Consider the following 20,032-nt stretch of genomic DNA (forward strand, 5'->3'; position numbering starts at 1 on the left):
TTTGCCGCCTTCGCAGCCGCAATATACCCGCTTGATTGTAGACGATGCGACACACTTCCGCAACTTCGACCGCCATGATATAGCTCCCCGAAAAGTAAACAGATATCCGTAGTGGATTTTTCGTTATCAAGGTCACCTCGCTATATCGTAATCATATAGCCCTTCAAAATTGGATTTGATCCTCCAAAACACAAGCATTCATCCGAGCTTCCTCTTAGATACCCGAGTATCCACTTCACGCCTTCCCAATGCTCTTTCCCCGGATTTTCGAGAAATTCGCTAACAATACCGATCGCATGAGCAAAGATCCGGTCGAGTGCATACCATTTGCATACATCAAACTTCCGGCTAGAGGAATAAGGAATCTTGGCCATTCTCTCTTTTTCCTCCGTTGTTGTAGGACACATCTCTTGCTCGGCTTTAGATGACCAGAAAAAGTGTGCTAACCCACTTAGCACTCTTCATATCAAGCGCTCCAAGACACGTTCTATGTACTTTTTTTTGCGATAAATAAAGCTTCTTTTTATCTCTTGAACGAGTAATTCTCATGCCCAAAATCTGCTTAGCATGACCCAAGTCTTTCATTGCAAAAGACTTACTCAACTGTTTCTTCAACTCGTCAATCTTGGAAGCATTCCTGCCTACAATCAACATATCATCCACATATAGCAGGAGGATGATAAAGTCATCATCGAAAAATTTTTCGTGCAAACACACGGGATCTCAAGAAGTCTTCTTATAGCCTTGCTCCCCATACCGATTCAACCTTCTTGTACCACTGTCTGGGAGCTTGCTTCAATCCATATAGACTCTTTTTAAGTTTGCATACAAGATTTTCTTTACCTTTTGCCTTGAAGCCCTCAGGTTGTTCCATATAGATCTCCTCTTCTAAGTCACCGTGAAGAAAAGCAAAATTTCACATCCATCTCGCTCAATCTCCAAATCAAGACTAGCAACAAACTAAGAAGCTCGTCCGAATGGGGGACATTTTCATGACAGGAGAAAATGTTTCATCAAAGTCAATACCTTTCCTTTGACCAAATACCTTAACAACCAATCTAGCTTTGTATCTGGGCTTCAAGCTGAGTTCTTCGGCTTTAACTTTGAACACCCACTTATTCTTCAAAGCTCTCATGCCCTTAGGCAATTTCACCAACTCAAAAGTATGATTCTCATGCAGAGATTTCATCTCATCTTGCATGGCTTCAATCCATTGATCCTTATGCTCATCTTCCATGGCCTCCTCATAACATTCAGGTTCTCCCTCATCAGTGAGTAATACATACTCATTAGGTGAATAACGGGGAAGAAGGAACATGCTGTCTAGTAGACATGCTGTCTAGTAGACCTTCTAAGTGGTAAGTGGAATATCTGACTCATCCATAACTTCATGAGTAGGAGCATCTACCTCATCAATAGCAGCATCTTTATCATCATCAACATGCTGATCTGGAACATGATTCTGAGCATCACCATCATCATCGAGCCTACCAATGTCATCAACATTTGTATGAGGGACTTGATCAAGATTAACTAAACCTTCAGAACTTGAAGATTTTATCTTCTCTGCTTTGTTAATATCTTCAATGGTTTGATCCTCCACGAAGATAACATCACGACTTCTCACGACCTTCTTCGCAATTGGATCATATAGCCTGTAACCAAACCCATCAAGGCCATAACCAATGAAGATGCACTGCCTTGTCTTGGCAGTTAATTTTGAACCTCTTATCTTTAGGCACATGTACAAAAGCTTTGCAACCAAACACTTTCAAGTGGTCATAGGAAACATCTTGCCATACCAAACTCTCGTTTGGAACATCACTTGCAAAGCAACCGCAGGGATAGATTAATAACATGTGCGGTCAACAATGCCTCACCCAAAAGGAATTCGGCAACTTTGCTTCGGTAAAGCAAACATCTAACTCTTTCCATCAAGGTCTTGTTCATCCTCTCTCGCTAAACCATTAAGGCCGAGGAGTCTTGAGGAGTCTTCCGGTGTCCGATACCCCGTTGCTTGCGTATTCATCAAACGGTCCACAATATTCACCACCGTTATCATAAATACACTTCAGCCTTCTTTCCAGCTTTCTCTTTCAACCGAAACCCGAAATCGCTAAAGACACCCAACACTTGGTCTTTAGTCTTCAAGACGTAGACCCAAAGTTTCCTTGAGCAATTATCAATAAAAGTAGCAAAAGTAAAGTGCACCACCCGCAGTCCTTGTCTTCATTGGACCACATAAATCTGAATGCACCAACTCAAACAACTCGTCTTTCTTGAAGGAAGATGAGACTTGAAAGAAACTCTATTTTGTTTTCCACCAAGCAAGGCTCACACTTTTCTAATTTAGCACTTTCGAAATTTGACAATAATTTCTTTTTGGCCAGAACATTTAGTCCTTTCTCGCTAATGTGGCTAAGCCTCTTATGCCATAATATTGAAGAGCTATTGCTCTCAACTGCATTCACCATATCAACACAGGTAGAGGCCGTAGTCCAGTATAGATCACGACGCTTTTCGCCACGAGCCACAATCATGGAACCTTTAGTAAGCTTCCAATTTCAAAGCACCATTGGTACCGACATATCCCTCATCATCCAAAACACCAATGAGATCAAGTAAACGAATATCGGGTACATGCTTTACATTGTTTAAAACTAGTTTAGTTCCAATACTAGTTTCCGTACAAATCATTCCAACACCAAACCCACCTAGATACGATCTCATTACCCATACTCAAAGTTCCAAAGTCACCCTAGAGTATAAGACGAGAAAAATTCCTTCCTTAATGTCACATGAGACGCGGCACCGTCTACAACTTGACTTGACTCATCACAAGCAATATTTATCGATCCGCATCAAGGAATGTTGACAAGATCTTCTCGTAGTGACGGTGGCCACACGATTGCCATCTTCTTTCTTTTCCTCCTCATCTCTATTCTCCTTTTTCAAAATCCGGCAGAACTTCTTTGTGTGCCCTTTTTTCCCACAATGATAGCACTCAATATCTTTAAGTCTGCTTCTAGATTTGCTTCTATTATGTTCTCTATTTTGAGAACCACGATTCTTGCCTCTCTCCCTAGTGTCAGTCACCAAGACATCTGATGAGGAGGAACCTTGAGATTTTCTTCTCATCTCTTCATTTAAAAGACTGCTCTTGGCAAGATCCATAGAGATCACATCATCCGAAGTAGAATTTGATAATGAAGTTCTAATAATTTCCCAAGAATCTGGTAGGGAACCAACTAGAAACAAGCCTTGAATTTCTTCATCAAAATTAATGCCCATAGCGAGATAATTGGTTCATGATCCGAAAAAATATTCAGATGATCCGTCATTGCCGAACCATCGTGGTATTTTAAACCCAACATTTGCTTTATCAAAAACATCTTGTTGTTACCAGTTTTCCGAGGATACAAACTTTCAAGATGCTCTCATAGGGTCCGAGCATGTGTCTCCCCAGAAATATGGTTCAACACATTATCGTCAACCCACTGTTTAATAAAGCCGCAAACCTGCCGATGCAACAAATTCCATTCTTCATCTGATTTACTATCAGGCTTTTTAGTGGCAAAGACAGGTTGATGAAAATTCTTGACATAGAGCAAATCTTCCATTTTGCCCTTCCAAATGGCATAATTTACGCCACTCAAAGTATCCATTCTACTAGTGTTGGCTTCCATCGTTTATCACAAATACAAATACTATTTATTCGGAGACCAAAGTAATTCTTTTCTGATGTGGAAGTTCAGATTGTGCTGCAACCACAGAGCATACTCAGACAGAACCTTGGCTCTGATACCACTTGTTGGGAATAAAATAGACCCGCAAAAATAATATTCACGGTATTAGTGATAAACGCGGAACACTAACTTATGGTTAAATCAGCAAGAATAAAATGCAGCAATAATGACACCAAGATTTTACGTGGAAACCCTTCTGAATAAGGGAAAAACCACGGCCAAGAGGAGCAGCTGATATCACTATAGTGAGGAATTTTACACTGTGTAGTCATGAGTATAAATACTTCAAAGACCACTACACACTCAAAAAGAAAAAAAAACACTCTTTTGATTTTTCCCACCTCACTACAATATCCCTCACACTCTATTTTTTTTCACAGACTATTTTCTTACAGTCTATGGAATACCTTGCTCTCTATAATTTTTTTCTCTCTCTTTTCTGGTGTGTTTAGAGATGATGGAGAGCTTCCTATTTATAGGAATGAAATGTGTCATTTTTCATCCTTGCATTTAATTTGGCCAATGCCAAATTCAACCATTTGCAACTATCTTTGAAAAGAGTTGCGATTTGGCCGGTGCCAAGTTCTTCCTTTGCAGATTTTTCCTTATCAAATAATGGGGATGGACCCCACAGAGAGTATTGAAATCTCTTCACCTTAATTAGAAATTTTGAATTATAGAAAAATGTGTTACTCTGAGTTCGAGAAAAACGTGTTACCCTCTTAACTATTACAGAGTACAGCGAGAGTGTTGAAATCTCTCCACCTTAATTAGAAATTTTGAATTGGAGAAAAGCGTGTTACTCTGAGTTGGAGAAAAACGTGTTACTTTGAGTTGGAGAAAAACGTGTTACCCTCTTAACTATTTCAGAGCACGGCGAGAGTGTTGAAATCTCTCCAACTTAATTAGAAATTTTGAATTGGAGAAAAGCGTGTTACTCTGAGTTGGAGAAAAACGTGTTATTCTATTAATAGATTTATGTGCTGCTATATTACTATTCTAGAGTATGGCGAGAGTGTTGAAATCCCTCCACCTTAATTAGAAAATTTTGAGTTCGAGAAAAAAGTGTTACTCTGAGTACGAGGAAAACATGTTACTCTCTTAATAGATTTATGTGTTGCTATATTACTATTCTAGAGTATGGCGAGAGTGTTGAAATCCCTCCACCTTAATTAGAAATTTTGAGTTCGAGAAAAAAGTGTTACTCTGAGTACGAGGAAAACGTGTTACTCTCTTAATAGATTTATGAGTTGCTATATTACTATTCTAGAGTATGACGAGAGTATTGAAATCTCTCCACCTTAATTAGAAATTTTGAGTCCGAGAAAAATGTGTTACTCTGAGTTCGAAGAAAACATGTTACTCTCTTAATAGATTTATGTGTTGCTATATTACTATTCAGAGTATGGCGAGTGTTGAAATCTCTCCACCTTAATTACAAAATTTGAGTTCGAGTAAAACGTGCTAGTCTGAGATCAAGAAAAACATGATACTCTCTTAATAGATTTATGTGTTGCTTATTTTATTGAGCCCGGAACAAAAATGGCTTAAAATTTTTTTTTTTGAACCAAAATACCCCAACAAAAAAAAAAGTTACCAATGTACCTTTAGCGCAGTATTTTACTGCGCTAAAGCACTTGACCGTAACGGTACCGTTAAGTGCTTTAGCGCAGTAAAATACTGCGCTAAAGGAGTTGTTGGGTGTCCTATAACGCATTTTGCGTTATACTATGCGCCTTGATAAAATCGTGTGTTACACTCTTCAACATAAACCGATCGGGTTCCACCACTGGTCCCCTCCAGTCGTTTAAAAAAAAAAAAAAGGAAACCGCCTTTGACGGAGAAAAAAGAGGTGGCCCCACTTCCAAAAACGTCACTTTCTATTAAATTTCGTCCGGAAAGTTTAGATTCTCGGTATATTCAAGTCAAGGAGCAAGATTCTAAGTTTAAATTTTGGGGAAAAGCGGCGTAAAACTCGATTAAATAACTCTATAAAAAATCTTCGATTAAGGTTTTTTACTATGAACTTTTGTTATTATTTTGTTATATACATTATATTCTAAGCATGCTTAACATTTAATCCTTGCTATGTTTCAAAAAAAAAAAAAAAAAAATTTTGTTCTTTTTCGGACCGGCGTGGCTTTTGCCAGCTCGTTCCGATTTTTTTTTTTTTTTTGGTTTAATTCAATATTTGTTAAATGTTTATGAATTGTTAATTTGTTAAATGTTTATGAATTGTTAATTTGTTATATGTTTATAGTTGTTAATTTGTTAATTATTTATGAATTGTTAATGAATTATTATTTTGTTAAATATTAATTATGAATTTATTAGTTGTTAAATATTGTTTATGAATTGAAAGAAATTGATTGGTAATGAATTATTATGTTGTTAACACTTTGATTGGATGATTGTTATGTATTATTTTGACATTTTTCGTATTGTGTCATATTGTATAGGACCAAATCAATGGTTACATAACATAGAACCTTTCGTCGTTACATAAAAATAATATTAAAGTAACAATCAAAACAAACATTGTATTTAAATTAACAACATAATATAATACAATAGGTAACAACCATCCAGATAAGTTGTAAATGATTATGAATTGTTATCTATATAATTTTAAAAGCGTGAATATATATATGTTAAATAAAAAAAGATTATCTAAAAAAGAATAGTTAAAGTTCTTCTTTTGATAAATACATAAGTTAACGATAAAAATGTAAAGATTATCTAAAAAAGTAGCAATCAAAACAAACATTGTATTTAAATTAACAACATAATATAATACAATAGCATTGAATCAACCATCCAGATAAGTTGTAAATGATTATGAATTGTTATCTATATAATTTTAAAAGCGTGAATATATATATGTTAAATAAAAAAAATTATCCAAAAAAGAATAGTTAAAGTACTTCTTTTCATAAATACATAAGTTAACGATAAAAATGTAAAGTATGTAGAAAAATATGTGGTCGACGAATATACTCTTTTAGTCTAATTTTATCGCGATTGTGTTGGTTATTTGGTCAACTAAAAATATATCACATATTCAAAATAGAGTTCTAAATAAATATTACTGCCGAATTTCGATTCTCAAACTAATTAACTTAAGATGATTCTCAAAAAGTCTTTGCCATCACATATGTGTCCTTACTATCACATATTAAATTTACCGCATATCCATGTTAATTATTCACAAGATATAATACTACATAATTCACATATTCCCTACAAATTATTAATTAGTTAATATAATTTATCTTTCATTTCAAGAATAATGACTAATTTAGTTTTGTACAGACCCCGGACTCTTTCATGGATCCGAATGTTTCCCACAGGCCCGATGTTCCCGGGGCCCGATGCTCACGCGGCTCTCTGTTCACCGGGACCTCCGATAGATCGGTATTGTCTTTACAAGACAATCATAGATCAGACTTATTATGGGTCGGTACTATAGGGATATCTACTAGGCTCCGCCCCCGTAGGCTGCAGAGAGCTTGGGCTCTTTTACGCGAGCACCCCCCACACCCTCGCGTCTTGGAGATATTATTTCGGGGCGGCATCTACCGTTGCGTGTCCGTTGGTCGAGTACAGCATGATTGGGCGCTCATCACAGCCATGGTTGAGCGGTGGAGGCCAGAGACACATACCTTCCATCTTCGCACTGGTGAGGCCACGATTACACTTCAGGATGTGGAGGTCCTATTTGGATTGCGAGTAGATGGAGAGCCATTATACACTCGGTACGAGCCTCCTCCTGGTCAGACGTGGGCGACAGAGTTGACTAGGCTCACCCACTTCGTGCCTGTTGCCCAGGGCCAGATTTCAGGACAGAGTCGGGTTCGGATTAGTGCACTCTGCACTTTTTTGGAGGGTCTTGATCCGGTTGATGACGGCACCCCGCAGGACGCTGTTGATCGTCATGCTCGTTTGTATCTGCTTATTATATTCGGGGGCATCTTGTTCCCCGAATTCATCGGGTGCCTTTGTCAGCTTACGTTATTTATTTTTCTTGGAGCATCTGGACCGCCTGGGAGAGACTACGGGGGGGGGGGGTACTGTTTTGGCGTATCTTTACGGTACTCGTGCGAGCGTCTATTGGAGCCCGCACGGATGTGTGTTGATTTTTTCTTGTTCTCGGGTAATATTTTAAGTATGCCTTCCTTTAATATAGACAAAACTCTTGAAAAGACGACTTAAAAATTATATTTTCTAATATCGCTGTACAGTTATGGGCGTGGAGAGATGATCGCCTTTTCGGCCCCGTACCTAGGCATCACCTCAACATTGACATGCCTTATGCGAGGAGGTGGACAGCGGGTTTTGATCGGGATGTGGATATGCACCACAGTATTCTACCATTCCGGGACCAGCTTGATCACATGACGGACGATGCAGTAAAACAATTTAAATTTACATTAATAATTTAATTAAACGTCTTTTCGACTTGGTGATCACTGATTTGTATGTATATGTTATGCAGCTATTTATATGGACGCCGTACGTTGCTATATTAGATGGTTTGCCGGCCTTCTGTAGGGCAGGTCAGGGGGTTTGGATGTCGCGGTGTCCATTGATACACCTGGACATCGTAGAGGAGCACATGCCCGAGCGTGTCTTACGACAGTTTGGGCATACACAGAGTATACCCCCTCACGTCCGTCATGAGCTCCGACACTACCAGCGGGACGATCGGGCTGCCGTTGATGATGATTTTACGCTTTCATGCATGTTCAGCTCCACCGTTGGGAGAACAGGTTGGGCACTTTAGCTGTCGTCGGCCATTTGACTCCCATTCAGCATTACATGCGCTGGTATCATCAGATCACACGCCGATTGATCGGCAACCCAGCTTTGCGTCCCCCTGGGGATGTAGGATACTCAGCACTCGCCGGGCAGTATGAGGCATTGGTAAGTTTATCGTATTTAGATTTATTTAATCGCATTGAATGTTACGTTTTAAAAAATAACTTTTTTTTTTTTTTTTTTTTCTGTTGAACACAAATGAAAATACGGGGGGGGGGGGGCGTGGCCGTACGAGGCCGTTTACGCATGTTGGGGTTAGAGCATATGCCTTACCCGGGCTTGCGGGGGTTTGCGGCGGAGACGGCACGGATATCGGAGGATGGTATCCGGTAGGCGGGGGCGAGATTAGGCGCATGGAGGAGCCTATTCGGAGGGTCGACTATCGAGGGCCGCCGGGGAGGAGGACCGGGTGCTCCCGGAGGGAGGCGGCCGTGGCCGGGCGGCAGGACGCCGTGTCGAGGGGGACGCCGTGCGCCAGAGGCCGCTGTCGTCGCGCCATAGGACCTCGATGGTGGAGGACACCATCCGGTAGACGAGCGGATGACGAGGCCGATCACATTCCGCAGGGCGTTCACGGTCTAGTCCATCCGCGCTCGTTCTGGTGCCGGGCGGTGGCGGCTCACCGGGGACTCACCTACGTTTACGCCGGCGCTCTTGCTTGCTGAGATACCCGAGTCGTCATCACAGCCGAGCCAGAATGCATACATGGAGGAGCGTGATAACGTTATTGGGCGGCGCTACGCTGTTCATTAGCTGATGAGCGGCCTGTGAGGAATTTAGAGGGACCCAGGATTCTTGACTTCGATGAGTTTTTGATCCCGGTTAGTATTTAAAATGCTTATTTGTTCATTTAAATTATTTATTTAAATATATATATATATATGTTACTCATTATTTAGTAATATTTTATATTTTAGGATTCGGCGCCAGCGGGTCCACCAGAGCCACCCACTCAGGCTTTTTCTCATGGGTCTGTCGAGCCGGCGGTGTCTTCCCATATGACCACCGAGCCTGTGGGTAAGCTTTTTATTAAAATTTCTTTTATTCAACATAAGGTCAATATTTAATATATATATTTGATTATTTAAAGTACTTATTTTTAAATATGTATGTTACTTATTATTTCGTTATTTTGATATTTTAGGATTTGACGCCAGTGGGTCCACAGGAGCAACCCATTCAGGAGCATTCTGGTCAGCCTGCTAAGGCAGAGGTGTCTTCTCATGAGACTACTGAAGCGCATGTAAGTTTTTTACTTAAAATTACTTTTATTCAATATAAGGTAAATTATTTATTTAATTTTTATAACCTTTACTTGGACTTCGAACAGCATCTCGTCCAGGAGACTACCTCATATTCACCACCACACCCATCTGAGGAGCCTACAGACCCATCTCAGGAGCCTACTCAGGCGCCCGTTGACACACAGGTTTGATTAAATAAATAACGTTAATGTATTCAATATAAATAAGAAATGGTACTAATTATTATATACTTTTCAGGTTCATCCTTCGGCGCTCGAGGTGGCGACTCCGGACGAGGAAGTGGTTGAGTCTCCGGCACCTAGCTCGACCTCGAGGTTCCGAGCGTGCCGGCGGGAGACGCATCCCCAGAAGAAGCACGTTCTAGTCAAGGCGCACGGGCTGGGGAAGAGAGATGATCATGACTTGGAGCGTCCGGTTATTAAGAGGAAGAAGAACGATGGAGATGATGGCGAGGGCGGTGAGGATGGCATGAGCCTTAGGCCTAGGGATAGTCTTCGGCATACTACATGTGGGACCCATCCACGATAGTGTATATACATTAGTGTTATACAATTTATCGTAAATATTATATATTTTTTGCATATTTATATATATTATCTTAGTTTTTATTATTGTTTATAGTTTCACATCTTAAATTGATAAAAAAAAAAAAAGGTGACACGTTCGAAATAAAGTTAAGCATTAATTTAAAAAATAAGACGAAACCCTAAAAGATAAATAACGTAAAATTAATGACTACAAGTCTTCAAACAAAAAGGACTTGAGCACTTTTCAACCACTAAAACGACAATCCAAAGTATTGCGTATTCTTTATGTATTGAGCCTATCTTATTAATTGTACAAATATAAGTAGGGTTCTATATAAAATATTGAAGTTTCGGATATCAAAGCATGATTAATATACGGCTAAACTACGTAAAAAGGAGTGAAATGGAAAATGGCGGACTATTACTATAGTAAGAAATAATGCGCTATAGCTAAAATGCATCTATCTATAACGCATTAAAATGCGTTATAGGGGGAGAGAACACAACTCTTTTAGCGAAAGATTTTCGCTAAAGCACTTAACGGTACCGTTACGGTTAAGTGTTTTAGCGCAGTAAAATACTGCGCTAAAGGTACATTGGTAACTTTTTTTTTTGTTGGGGTATTTTGGTTCAATTTTTTTTTTTTTAAGGCATTTTTGTTCCGGACCCTATTTTATCGAATGAGTACACTTGGAACAATGATGTAACTTTAAAAAACGCACCCCCACTACGTCACATTCATTGTTCCTAACTGAACTTCAAACTGTAATTTATGTGACCAAAAAAAAAAAGAAGGGAAAAAAACAAGGAAAATAACATTACGTCTATTTGGAGAAAATACTTACTTGAAATGGTCCATATTACTATACGAATGTAAATTAAAAATATGATTATATGAATGTAATATTTTATGCTGGATTGCATATTATTGAAATTATCCGCAAACAACAACAACTTACATTTTCTTCATTTGACAGAGACCAGAAGATAAAAAATATAATTAAATAAATAGGTGGCTCCCTTATATCCCTGTCCGAATTTATAGTATTTCCATACCATTATTGTATTTACAAAATTTGACACTCTCACAGATTTGCCTCTTTTGTTTATAATCTTTACTTTTCTCTGTGGCATGTGATTATTCATTCCCATGTGAAAAGCTGCTTCATTCACATTTTCCCTTTTCTGCAGATCTAATTTCAAAGCATATCCAAACCGTGTAAGAATTTACCCTTTTTTTTTTGCTTTTTTTAATCAATAAATTAGTATTCTTCCTTATATTCCATTTTCTTTATTACCCATCTCTTTGATTTGTTGCTCTGTACTTTTCCCTTTTTTATGTGTATTAAATTTGTCAAATGGGGTGTTTAAGGTTTTATTTTCTTGATCTTTGAATTCCAGGTTTGTGTTTTTTCAATTCTTGAATGTATGTTGTTTAGGATTTCTGATTATCAAAATCCCATTTTTGTATCATAAATTTTTGTGGGGTTTGCTTATTTTCTGGTGCTAATATTTTTTATTTTTTTTTATTTTTAGGGTGCATTTTATAGAGGAAATTGATCTGGATGAGCTTGCTTAGTATTTGAGGAATCTACAGGGTCTCAACAAGGGGTTTCATGTTCCATTTTAGATTTTAGCTAAATTTTGTTAAGTTCTTTCCTTTTGGTGGAATTTGAATACCCCATGATATTTTAATGCAGAGAAAAAGCAACTTGTTTTGTGATTTACGGTTTTCTGGCTATAAAGTTCTTGCTTTGACCAAGAAACAAATCGTTACCTGTTGATTTTTGTGTTTCTGTTGTTAAGGTTCTTGAGTTTATATGTATGGAATGTTGGGTTTGGCGCTGTGCTGTTAACATTTGAAGATCATTTTGAAGGGTTGGGGTTTGTTCTGTTTGGACTTGGAGGGATTAGTATGGATAAGGATAAGTCTTCGTTGCCTCCATCGGGGAGATATTCGTTGTTTTCGCCTCCTGGTAGTACTTCCAATGTAAAGTCGGAACAATCCGGATTACCACATTTACCTCCCTTAGGACCTCCTGGAAATGCTTCAGAATCAGGTCATTTTGGTCATGGTTTGTCGGCGGATTCAGGCCGATTTAGTAATGATATAAGCCGAATGCCTGATAACCCACCTAGGAAATTTGGTCATCGACGTGCCCACTCTGAAATTCTTACTCTTCCTGATGATATTAGCTTTGATAGCGATCTTGGTGTTGTTGGACTAGATGGACCGTCTTTGTCGGACGAGACCGAGGAGGATATCCTCTCAATGTACCTTGACATGGATAAGTTTAATTCTTCATCTTTGTCTTCTGATTTCCAAGTGGGCGAGTCTTCTTCTTCAGCAGCTGCAGCTTCAGGTTCATCACAAACACCAGCAATTGCTTCAGGAACAAATAAAGTTGCTCCTACTGTAAGTGAGAAGCCGAGAGTTAGACATCAGCATAGCCAGTCCATGGATGGTTCAACTACAATCAAGACAGAGATGCTCATGTCAGGAGTGGAAGATCCATCTTCAGCTGAAACTAAAAAAGCAACATCTGCTGCGAAGCTTGCTGAACTTGCACTAATTGATCCGAAACGTGCCAAGCGGTAAGCCTTTATATGGAACTGTTGTTGCTCATTTATTATAGCAGTCTCTTTCACATTATTTTAGCTTGGCGTGCCATTGCATTTTGCTTTTGTGGTACTTGGTATTGCCTAGGTTAAAACCTTTACGTGGAGGTCTTGTGGCAGACTAGAGTTGCCTAAACTATGAGCCCTCCTAAATGTGTTCTGGATGTTTAAAGAAGTTCTAGATATTATACTACAGTGTTGTTTTGTCTTGTTGGTGGTTAGGCATTTTTTTAGTATATGTTTCCTAGCTCTTTGCTCCTTGAACCTTTTGGTTTTAGTTTTTGTTTAATGTAATTTTATCATTGACCTTCTAAAGTTTTGCCTGCGGCCTCTTCTTTTCATCTTTTCCTTTTCAAAGGCTGAAGAAGACAGTGAAATGATGAGAGTTGCAGAAAAGGCACCCGAAAAAAAAAAAAAAAAAAAAAAAGAAATGGATAGAGAGACCAGGCCCTTCTGTCCCTCTACTTTAGCTGTGCCAACAATTTGCTCCTGCTCCTCCGAGCATTTCTTTTCTATTTCCTGTCCTCTCTAGCTCTTCCTTCAGCCTGCATCATAGCAAATCCCAAAAGTTGAAGTTCATTTATGATGTGTTCAAATCCACCTGTAAGAATCAAATTCCAGCTTTCTTGACTTTTCTAAATTAATTAAGAAAATTATATGCCTGAAGGATGCATATTCCTAAGCTGTTAAGTCACTAAATCTATAAATGGAGAATAACTGAGACTTACGGAAAAGAACTTAAATTCAAGTGAAATTATATGTTTCTTCATTATGACTAAAAATTAAGAGCTAAAGAAATGAAGGAAGTGGCCCCAGGGCCTAGTTCAAGTTGCAAAGGTTGAGGGACTTGTGAGTTAGGTTGTAAGTTCAAGCCTTGCGCCATGTGAACTAAGCCTGATATTTAAGTGAAGAAGGGTAGAGGGGCGAGCGAGCCCATTATCCCGAGTTTTGAAGGCTGCAGGTGGTCCCAGAAGGATTTCTCGGTCATCAAACAAAAGAAAAAAGAAATGAAGGAAGTGAAGTGATTAGTAAATTTTGTCGAACAAAACTGTAAAGCATTTCTGTTTTGGAAAGGAACACTTACCATTTCAAAAAAACTATAAAACATTTCTACCACAAATATTTTAATGGTTTTCGTTCTTAAGCAATGAATTTCGTTCATCTTCAACAAGTTTTATTCGTCGTCCCATTTTATTCAAATGATAGTTATATTTCTTTTTCTCAACATGAAATCACTATCAATTTGTTTTGAAAATTCTCTAAAATATATGCAGCTTTTTTTTAAAATGAATATTTATGTATTAAATTTTCTTAAGAAAATGATATATATTGTCTGTTAGCTTCTCAAAAAAAAAAGAAAAATGATATATATTGTTGGCAGTTTGGTTTGGTTTCGATTTGACTTTTTGTAGGTTAATACCAAAGCAAACCAAATATTGTCGATTACCAAACCATAACTTGACTTTTCTGTCGGTTTGTCATTTCGGTTTGATTTTTCTGTTTCACCTGAACAGCCTGACATCTCATTTTAGGGCTTAAGTGCACCTCTGCATCTTTGACAATACTAGGTTCTCACTATGGTAGATGGGTTGCAAAACTTTTATCAGAATTTGTCTATTACCTTGTCCAAAAAAAAAAAAAAAAAAAAAAAAAAAAAAAAGAAAAAAAGAAGAAGGTGGATGGTTTGTAAACAGAGTCCTTCTACCTTTTGGCTATGTGATTACTTCAAGTACTGCTGAGGTTAGCTGTCTTCAGTGGGAAACTATTTCACTGTGTATCCAAGAGGCCTCTTTTCCCTGTCTTTTGCTCTCTTTTTTATCAGACGATCGTTAACTTTGATGAAGACAGTTGCTACTAAATTTTTTTCTCATAGCTATCCAAAGTCTTCACGCAGCTTTCTGAAAGTATTCATAGTGCATTAATGTAGGTGATCCAATGTTTTGAGGTCTATCGTGCTCCTTGAATTTGTTAAAATTTATCTGATATGGTTGTTTAAATTTTAAGCCAGCTTGTTACTCAAACAGATCTCCATCTGTATTTTCTCTCATCACTGTGTTTTGCTTATGCTGTGCAACAGGATTTGGGCCAACAGGCAGTCAGCTGCAAGATCAAAGGAAAGGAAAATGAGATATATAGCTGAGCTTGAGAGAAAAGTTCAGACTCTGCAAACAGAAGCAACAACTTTGTCCGCTCAGTTGACCCTATTGCAGGTGTATATCAGTTGCTCTCATTGCCCAGCAATTGTTTGTTTTCTTTCCTTCTTTTTATTTGTGTTGCTTTCTGTTATTTGGAAACATGTTTGAGTGTGGTTGAAGTGACGGAAATAGGTAAGTGCTTGGTCTAGAATCCGCAGCATCTTCTTGCACATGGAAACAAAGATATATGTGTCTTCAACTTCTTTCTCATGTATAACATAAGATTGTTGGTTTTGAGATGTCTGCTTTTTTCCACATGAAACAGAGAGATACAAATGGCCTGACTGCTGAAAACAGTGAGCTTAAACTGCGTTTACAAACAATGGAACAACAGGTGCACTTGCAAGATGGTAAGAATCTGAGTATGACTTTTTTAGTAACTTTTTGCCCATAAACCACTACCTCTTTTTATCTCTCTGAATAATGGTTGCTGTTTCTCAATGGTCTCTTGAATGCATTAGTTCGACCATTCAAGCTGATTCAAGCTTGGATTACTTATCAACAGCATGTTAAAATATGGTTGTATTTAGGCTTGGTTGGTTTCAAGAATTTCCTCAATTTCAGAAAGTAAAATCAATTTTGATATACTTCCGTCACTTTCACACTGAGTGTGGTATTGAGGCTTTTGTGGTAAAAATACTAGTAATTCTGCCATATTTTTCATCTTACTGTACAAAAACCGTGACAACACAAATTCCAGTTTGACCTTACAAGGCCAAACATAGTTTGAATTTGGACCTGATCGACTTAGATACAGGAATATTATATATAGTTCAATAAGTTTAAAGTTAATACTTTCTTCGAATTCTAATAGTTTGCTAGTGAAGGTTAGATAGTTGCACACTTTAGGTCTTAGAATTTCAAAAGCTTTTGTTTCTCATAACATTATGCTGCCGTTATAGAAGTGAACATTGAGAAATTTATATATTTAGTGTCATGATGGGTGCCCAGGTATTAGGTAATATTATGTTTAATCCATAAAGAATCTGGATACGTATCATGTTACCTTCTCAAAAAAAAAAAAAAAAAGAATCTGGATACGTATCTGTATGTTAAGAAATACGTAAGTCATTTTAAGGGTGGTTAGGACTTAGGAGACGCCTTAGGCTACAAATCACCTTGTAAGGCCATTGAAACCATAGAAAATTTTCAATGATCATAATTCAATCCAAACCTTATTTTCTTGCTCTCAGTGAACAATTGTAATTGGGCAGATAAGAACAATTTCCTAACAAAATTTCCTTCTTTCTCTCCCAAAATTTTCCTCTCTAATCTCTTTAGCTTCTTCCAACTTCTTCACCAGATTCCGGTTGCAACTCTATGTGGATAATGGATCCAGTACTTATTTACATAAGCCTAGGATAGCACTTCCCTAAGACTTGTAGAAGTTGCATATTTAATGTCCTTGGATAGGAATTCGTGAATAATTAATTCATCTCCCAATTTGGGTGTAAAAGGGAATTCATATTTTGTGATGGCATGTGACTGTGATGGACTGTTTCCTTTTATTGATATTCAGTTCTCAGTGTGCTACTCCTTCACTCTTACCACCCTCTCCTTTCCGAAAAAAGGAGAAAATAAAAGGAGTACGATTAAAATTTTAAGTCAATACTGTAGAGGACCAATATTCAATATAACATTACCTTCATGATGAGAAGATTTGAAGTAAGCAATCACAGAATTTTGCCTGTTGCCTTTTGTTTTGCTTTGCAACTTTTGTACCTTCGCGAATTCTTTGTTTATCTAATTCCTTTCTAATTTTTTTTTTTGTTGTTGTTTAAAGTATAAATTCCTTTCTAATCTTAGAGCTACATTTATCATGTTTATTTTCCAAGAGGTAAACTTCTAGTATCTTTTTGATTGCGCTTTTCAATAATGGAAGCAAAAGGCCCATACAAGTGATACCAATTAGTTGGGGTTAAGGTTTAGTCCTGTTGGTATCATTTCGTTAGCTCTGCCGCAGTCCTTTAGTTTGTTTGGAGATCTGTATGACAGTAGAAAATGTAGAGAACTTTGAATCTATCAAAAGACAATTTATTGGCTATTGGAATGAAATAGGTTCAGTTAGAGCAGATTAGATATTGAGGATTCATATAGCCGACCACAACTAGTTTATGATTAAGACACACTTGTACTTTTTCAATAAGCTTGGACTATCACTTCCTTTTAAATATTGGAGGTGTAAACATGGTGCAGTACAGTAAGTTACTCGGACTCTTCAAAAGTGTTGCCGCGCCCCTGTCGGATCCTCCAAAAATACACTACTTTTGAAGGATCCGACATGCACCCGACGACATTTTAGGAGAGTCCGAGTAACATACTACAATAGAATGAATATAAGTGGATGCGATTTAAATGCAAATACTTCGTTTAGTTTGAAATAGTTAAAAATTAGTTTGACTGGATTTTTGGATTTCTTTCAGATTCTAAATTGGAATACTAAATGGTTGTGTATCTTTCTGCAATGGAAGGAAACATAAGAAACTAACCTTGTTTCATTAGGAGAAATAGTGTTATCTTGGTAATTAATGTGCATATGTGAGCTGAATTATTTTTCATTGGATTTAGCATCTAACTTGTTTCAAGAACCATTAGGAGGCTATAGTATCCTGTTATTTAAGAAGGGATAGTCAAGGAATAATATGGTAATGGGTGTTACTTCTGTGAACTCTATGCTTGGCCTGAAGGGGATGATGGTGTAGAGGGGTAAAGGGACAAAAAAGTTCTCAGTCAAATCATTTTTCTTTGTATTGAACGGAGGAGGCAAAAGGAAGGATGGAGGAAAGTATAGGACCCAAAGTCACCATGCACATTCTTCACTTAGTATTCGGAAACTTAAAGAAGAGGAGAATGGTAGTAAGTTGGTGTTGTTTGTGCAAGGAAAACGGAGGAGTCACTGACCACATTTTTCTACGTTGCAAATTCGTTTGACATTTGTGGAATCTTGCATGTTGTTAGTTAGTATTGCATTGGGCTGCGCCAAGGACAAAAGAGGAAACAGTCGCGAGCTTGAAGGGAATAGATTATACAGGATAGGCAAAGAGGAGATGACACTGTGAGTAACTATACCTTCAAGTACCTTTTGGCTTGCATGGGATGAACGAATGGGAGATCGCTTCATAGTAATCAAAATGGCATAGGTAGCACTATTAAATCTCTCTTGTTTCACTTATTTTATTTTATTTATTATTTGGTGTAAAGGGAGGATATCAGCGTGTTAGGATGATTGAGCTAGCATGACAAAAGGTGTGGTTGAGCCACTCTTTTATTTGTAAATATTGTTCACACCATCTTGGTGAAGCCTAAAATGAAGGAAACACCAATATGCACTACTTTTGGAGGATCAGTCCATTGAAGTCCATCAACTCACAGGTTTTAACAATGTCATCATCAGTCAGTGAAATCAGGTGCAGTCTAAAATGAAGGGAACACCAATATGCAATCCTCTCTGATTTATGCATTTGCTTTAAAATGTTTACTTGGTTTCTTTAATGCATGACAAAGACCTTTGAGCGCAAAATTATTAGGAGTTTTGTCTGGAGAGTTGCTATTTGATATTTTTTTTGAGACTTAGTTGCTAATTGATATTTTGCTCTGTTTCTTCTTTATCTTCTCCCTGTGTAGCCTTGAATGACGCTCTAAAGGAGGAGATACAGCATCTGAAAGTGCTAACTGGGCAAGGCATAGCAAATGGTGGACCTATGATGAACTTTCCAACATCATTTGGAGGGAATCAGCAATTTTACTCAAACAACCAGGCAATGCATACTTTGTTGGCCGCACAACAGCTTCAACAGCTCCAGATACATTCTCATAAGCAACAACACCAGTTTCAGCAACATCAGCTCCACCAGTTTCAGCAGCAACAGTTGCAGCACCAGCAACAACAGCCTCTTATGCAGCAGCAGCAGGAACAACTGCAGCAAGCCGGTGATATGATGTCAAGAAGTTCGATGTCGTCTGCCCAAAATGACAACACTTCTGATATTGCGAAGGATTGAAAAGCTGGTGGAAGGACAGTACAGAGTTGGTGCATGTTTTAAATCATCATGTGTTTTCATCTTAGCTCAAACGGTTGTGTTTCAAAATCATCATGTGTTTTTAACACATCTAGCTCAGGTTCTTAATTTCAGTTAGCTTCTTCACCTGCATTTTAGTACTTTGTAGGGGCATTGACTGTTAGTTGAAATTGTTCAAGTCTCATTCTATGGCATGTCATTTTGTCAACAATCAACATGATTTCCTTCATGTTACCAGTCCTCTTAGTGGTAATGTTTTTGAACATCAAGCACTTATCTCTGCCACTGTAGGCGTTCACATATTATGAATATTAGGGCAATGTTTTGAACGCTCTGGGTGATCGTTGAGGGTAAAATTCTCACAGGGCTCCTCAATAGGTAGGACGTACCACTATCGGATCTAGAGTATAACCTTACGGGTTCACGGAGAACTCAATAGCATTTGTTCATACTCTCTATATGTATTAGAATATTCACTAAATATTTGCTGGTAAACCTAATTATTATATTTTAACTTAAAGCTGCTGTAGGATTTTATAAACTTCAAATAAGATCCGCCTTTGGACCTACAGCCAATGCACGTTTTGTCTTTGGGTTATATGCACGCATGCCTTAAAATACTTTTGATACTTAAATTTTCTTCCAAGTATTTGACAATTATTTGCATTACTTCAGTCTGTGGATTTGGTGATATAGTATAATATTTAGATGACTTTTAGTACGTCTTTTGTTCTTGAGTTTAATACTATTATTTCCATAATTATTTTCTTTTGTCCATTTCTTGAAGTTTGTTTTTTGGATTCACGAATAAATTCTCGCTCTCGTCGTTGATGTCAATAAGTT

At 37.8% G+C, this 20,032-nt stretch overlaps 1 protein-coding gene across 3 annotated transcripts; it reads left to right on the plus strand.

The window, feature by feature from the left end:
• Nucleotides 1-11,396: 11,396 nt before the first annotated feature.
• LOC132051739 (probable transcription factor PosF21) lies at nt 11,397-19,518 on the plus strand. 3 transcript variants are annotated; one of them, XM_059442933.1, is made up of 5 exons: nt 11,397-11,575; nt 11,893-12,951; nt 15,053-15,185; nt 15,436-15,520; nt 18,795-19,518. In XM_059442933.1, the coding sequence occupies exons 2-5, from the start codon at nt 12,272-12,274 to the stop codon at nt 19,169-19,171; spliced, it is 1,275 nt and encodes a 424-aa protein (XP_059298916.1). In that variant the 5' UTR covers nt 11,397-11,575; nt 11,893-12,271; the 3' UTR covers nt 19,172-19,518. The 3 variants fall into 3 exon arrangements, with proteins under 3 accessions (XP_059298916.1, XP_059298918.1, XP_059298917.1); XM_059442935.1 differs by having other exon boundaries at nt 12,163-12,951; XM_059442934.1 differs by lacking the exon at nt 11,397-11,575 and adding an exon at nt 11,604-11,757.
• Nucleotides 19,519-20,032: the final 514 nt, after the last annotated feature.

The sequence above is a fragment of the Lycium ferocissimum genome, chromosome 4 (genome assembly GCF_029784015.1).
Source record: "Lycium ferocissimum isolate CSIRO_LF1 chromosome 4, AGI_CSIRO_Lferr_CH_V1, whole genome shotgun sequence".
Classification (NCBI taxonomy): Eukaryota; Viridiplantae; Streptophyta; class Magnoliopsida; order Solanales; family Solanaceae; genus Lycium; species Lycium ferocissimum.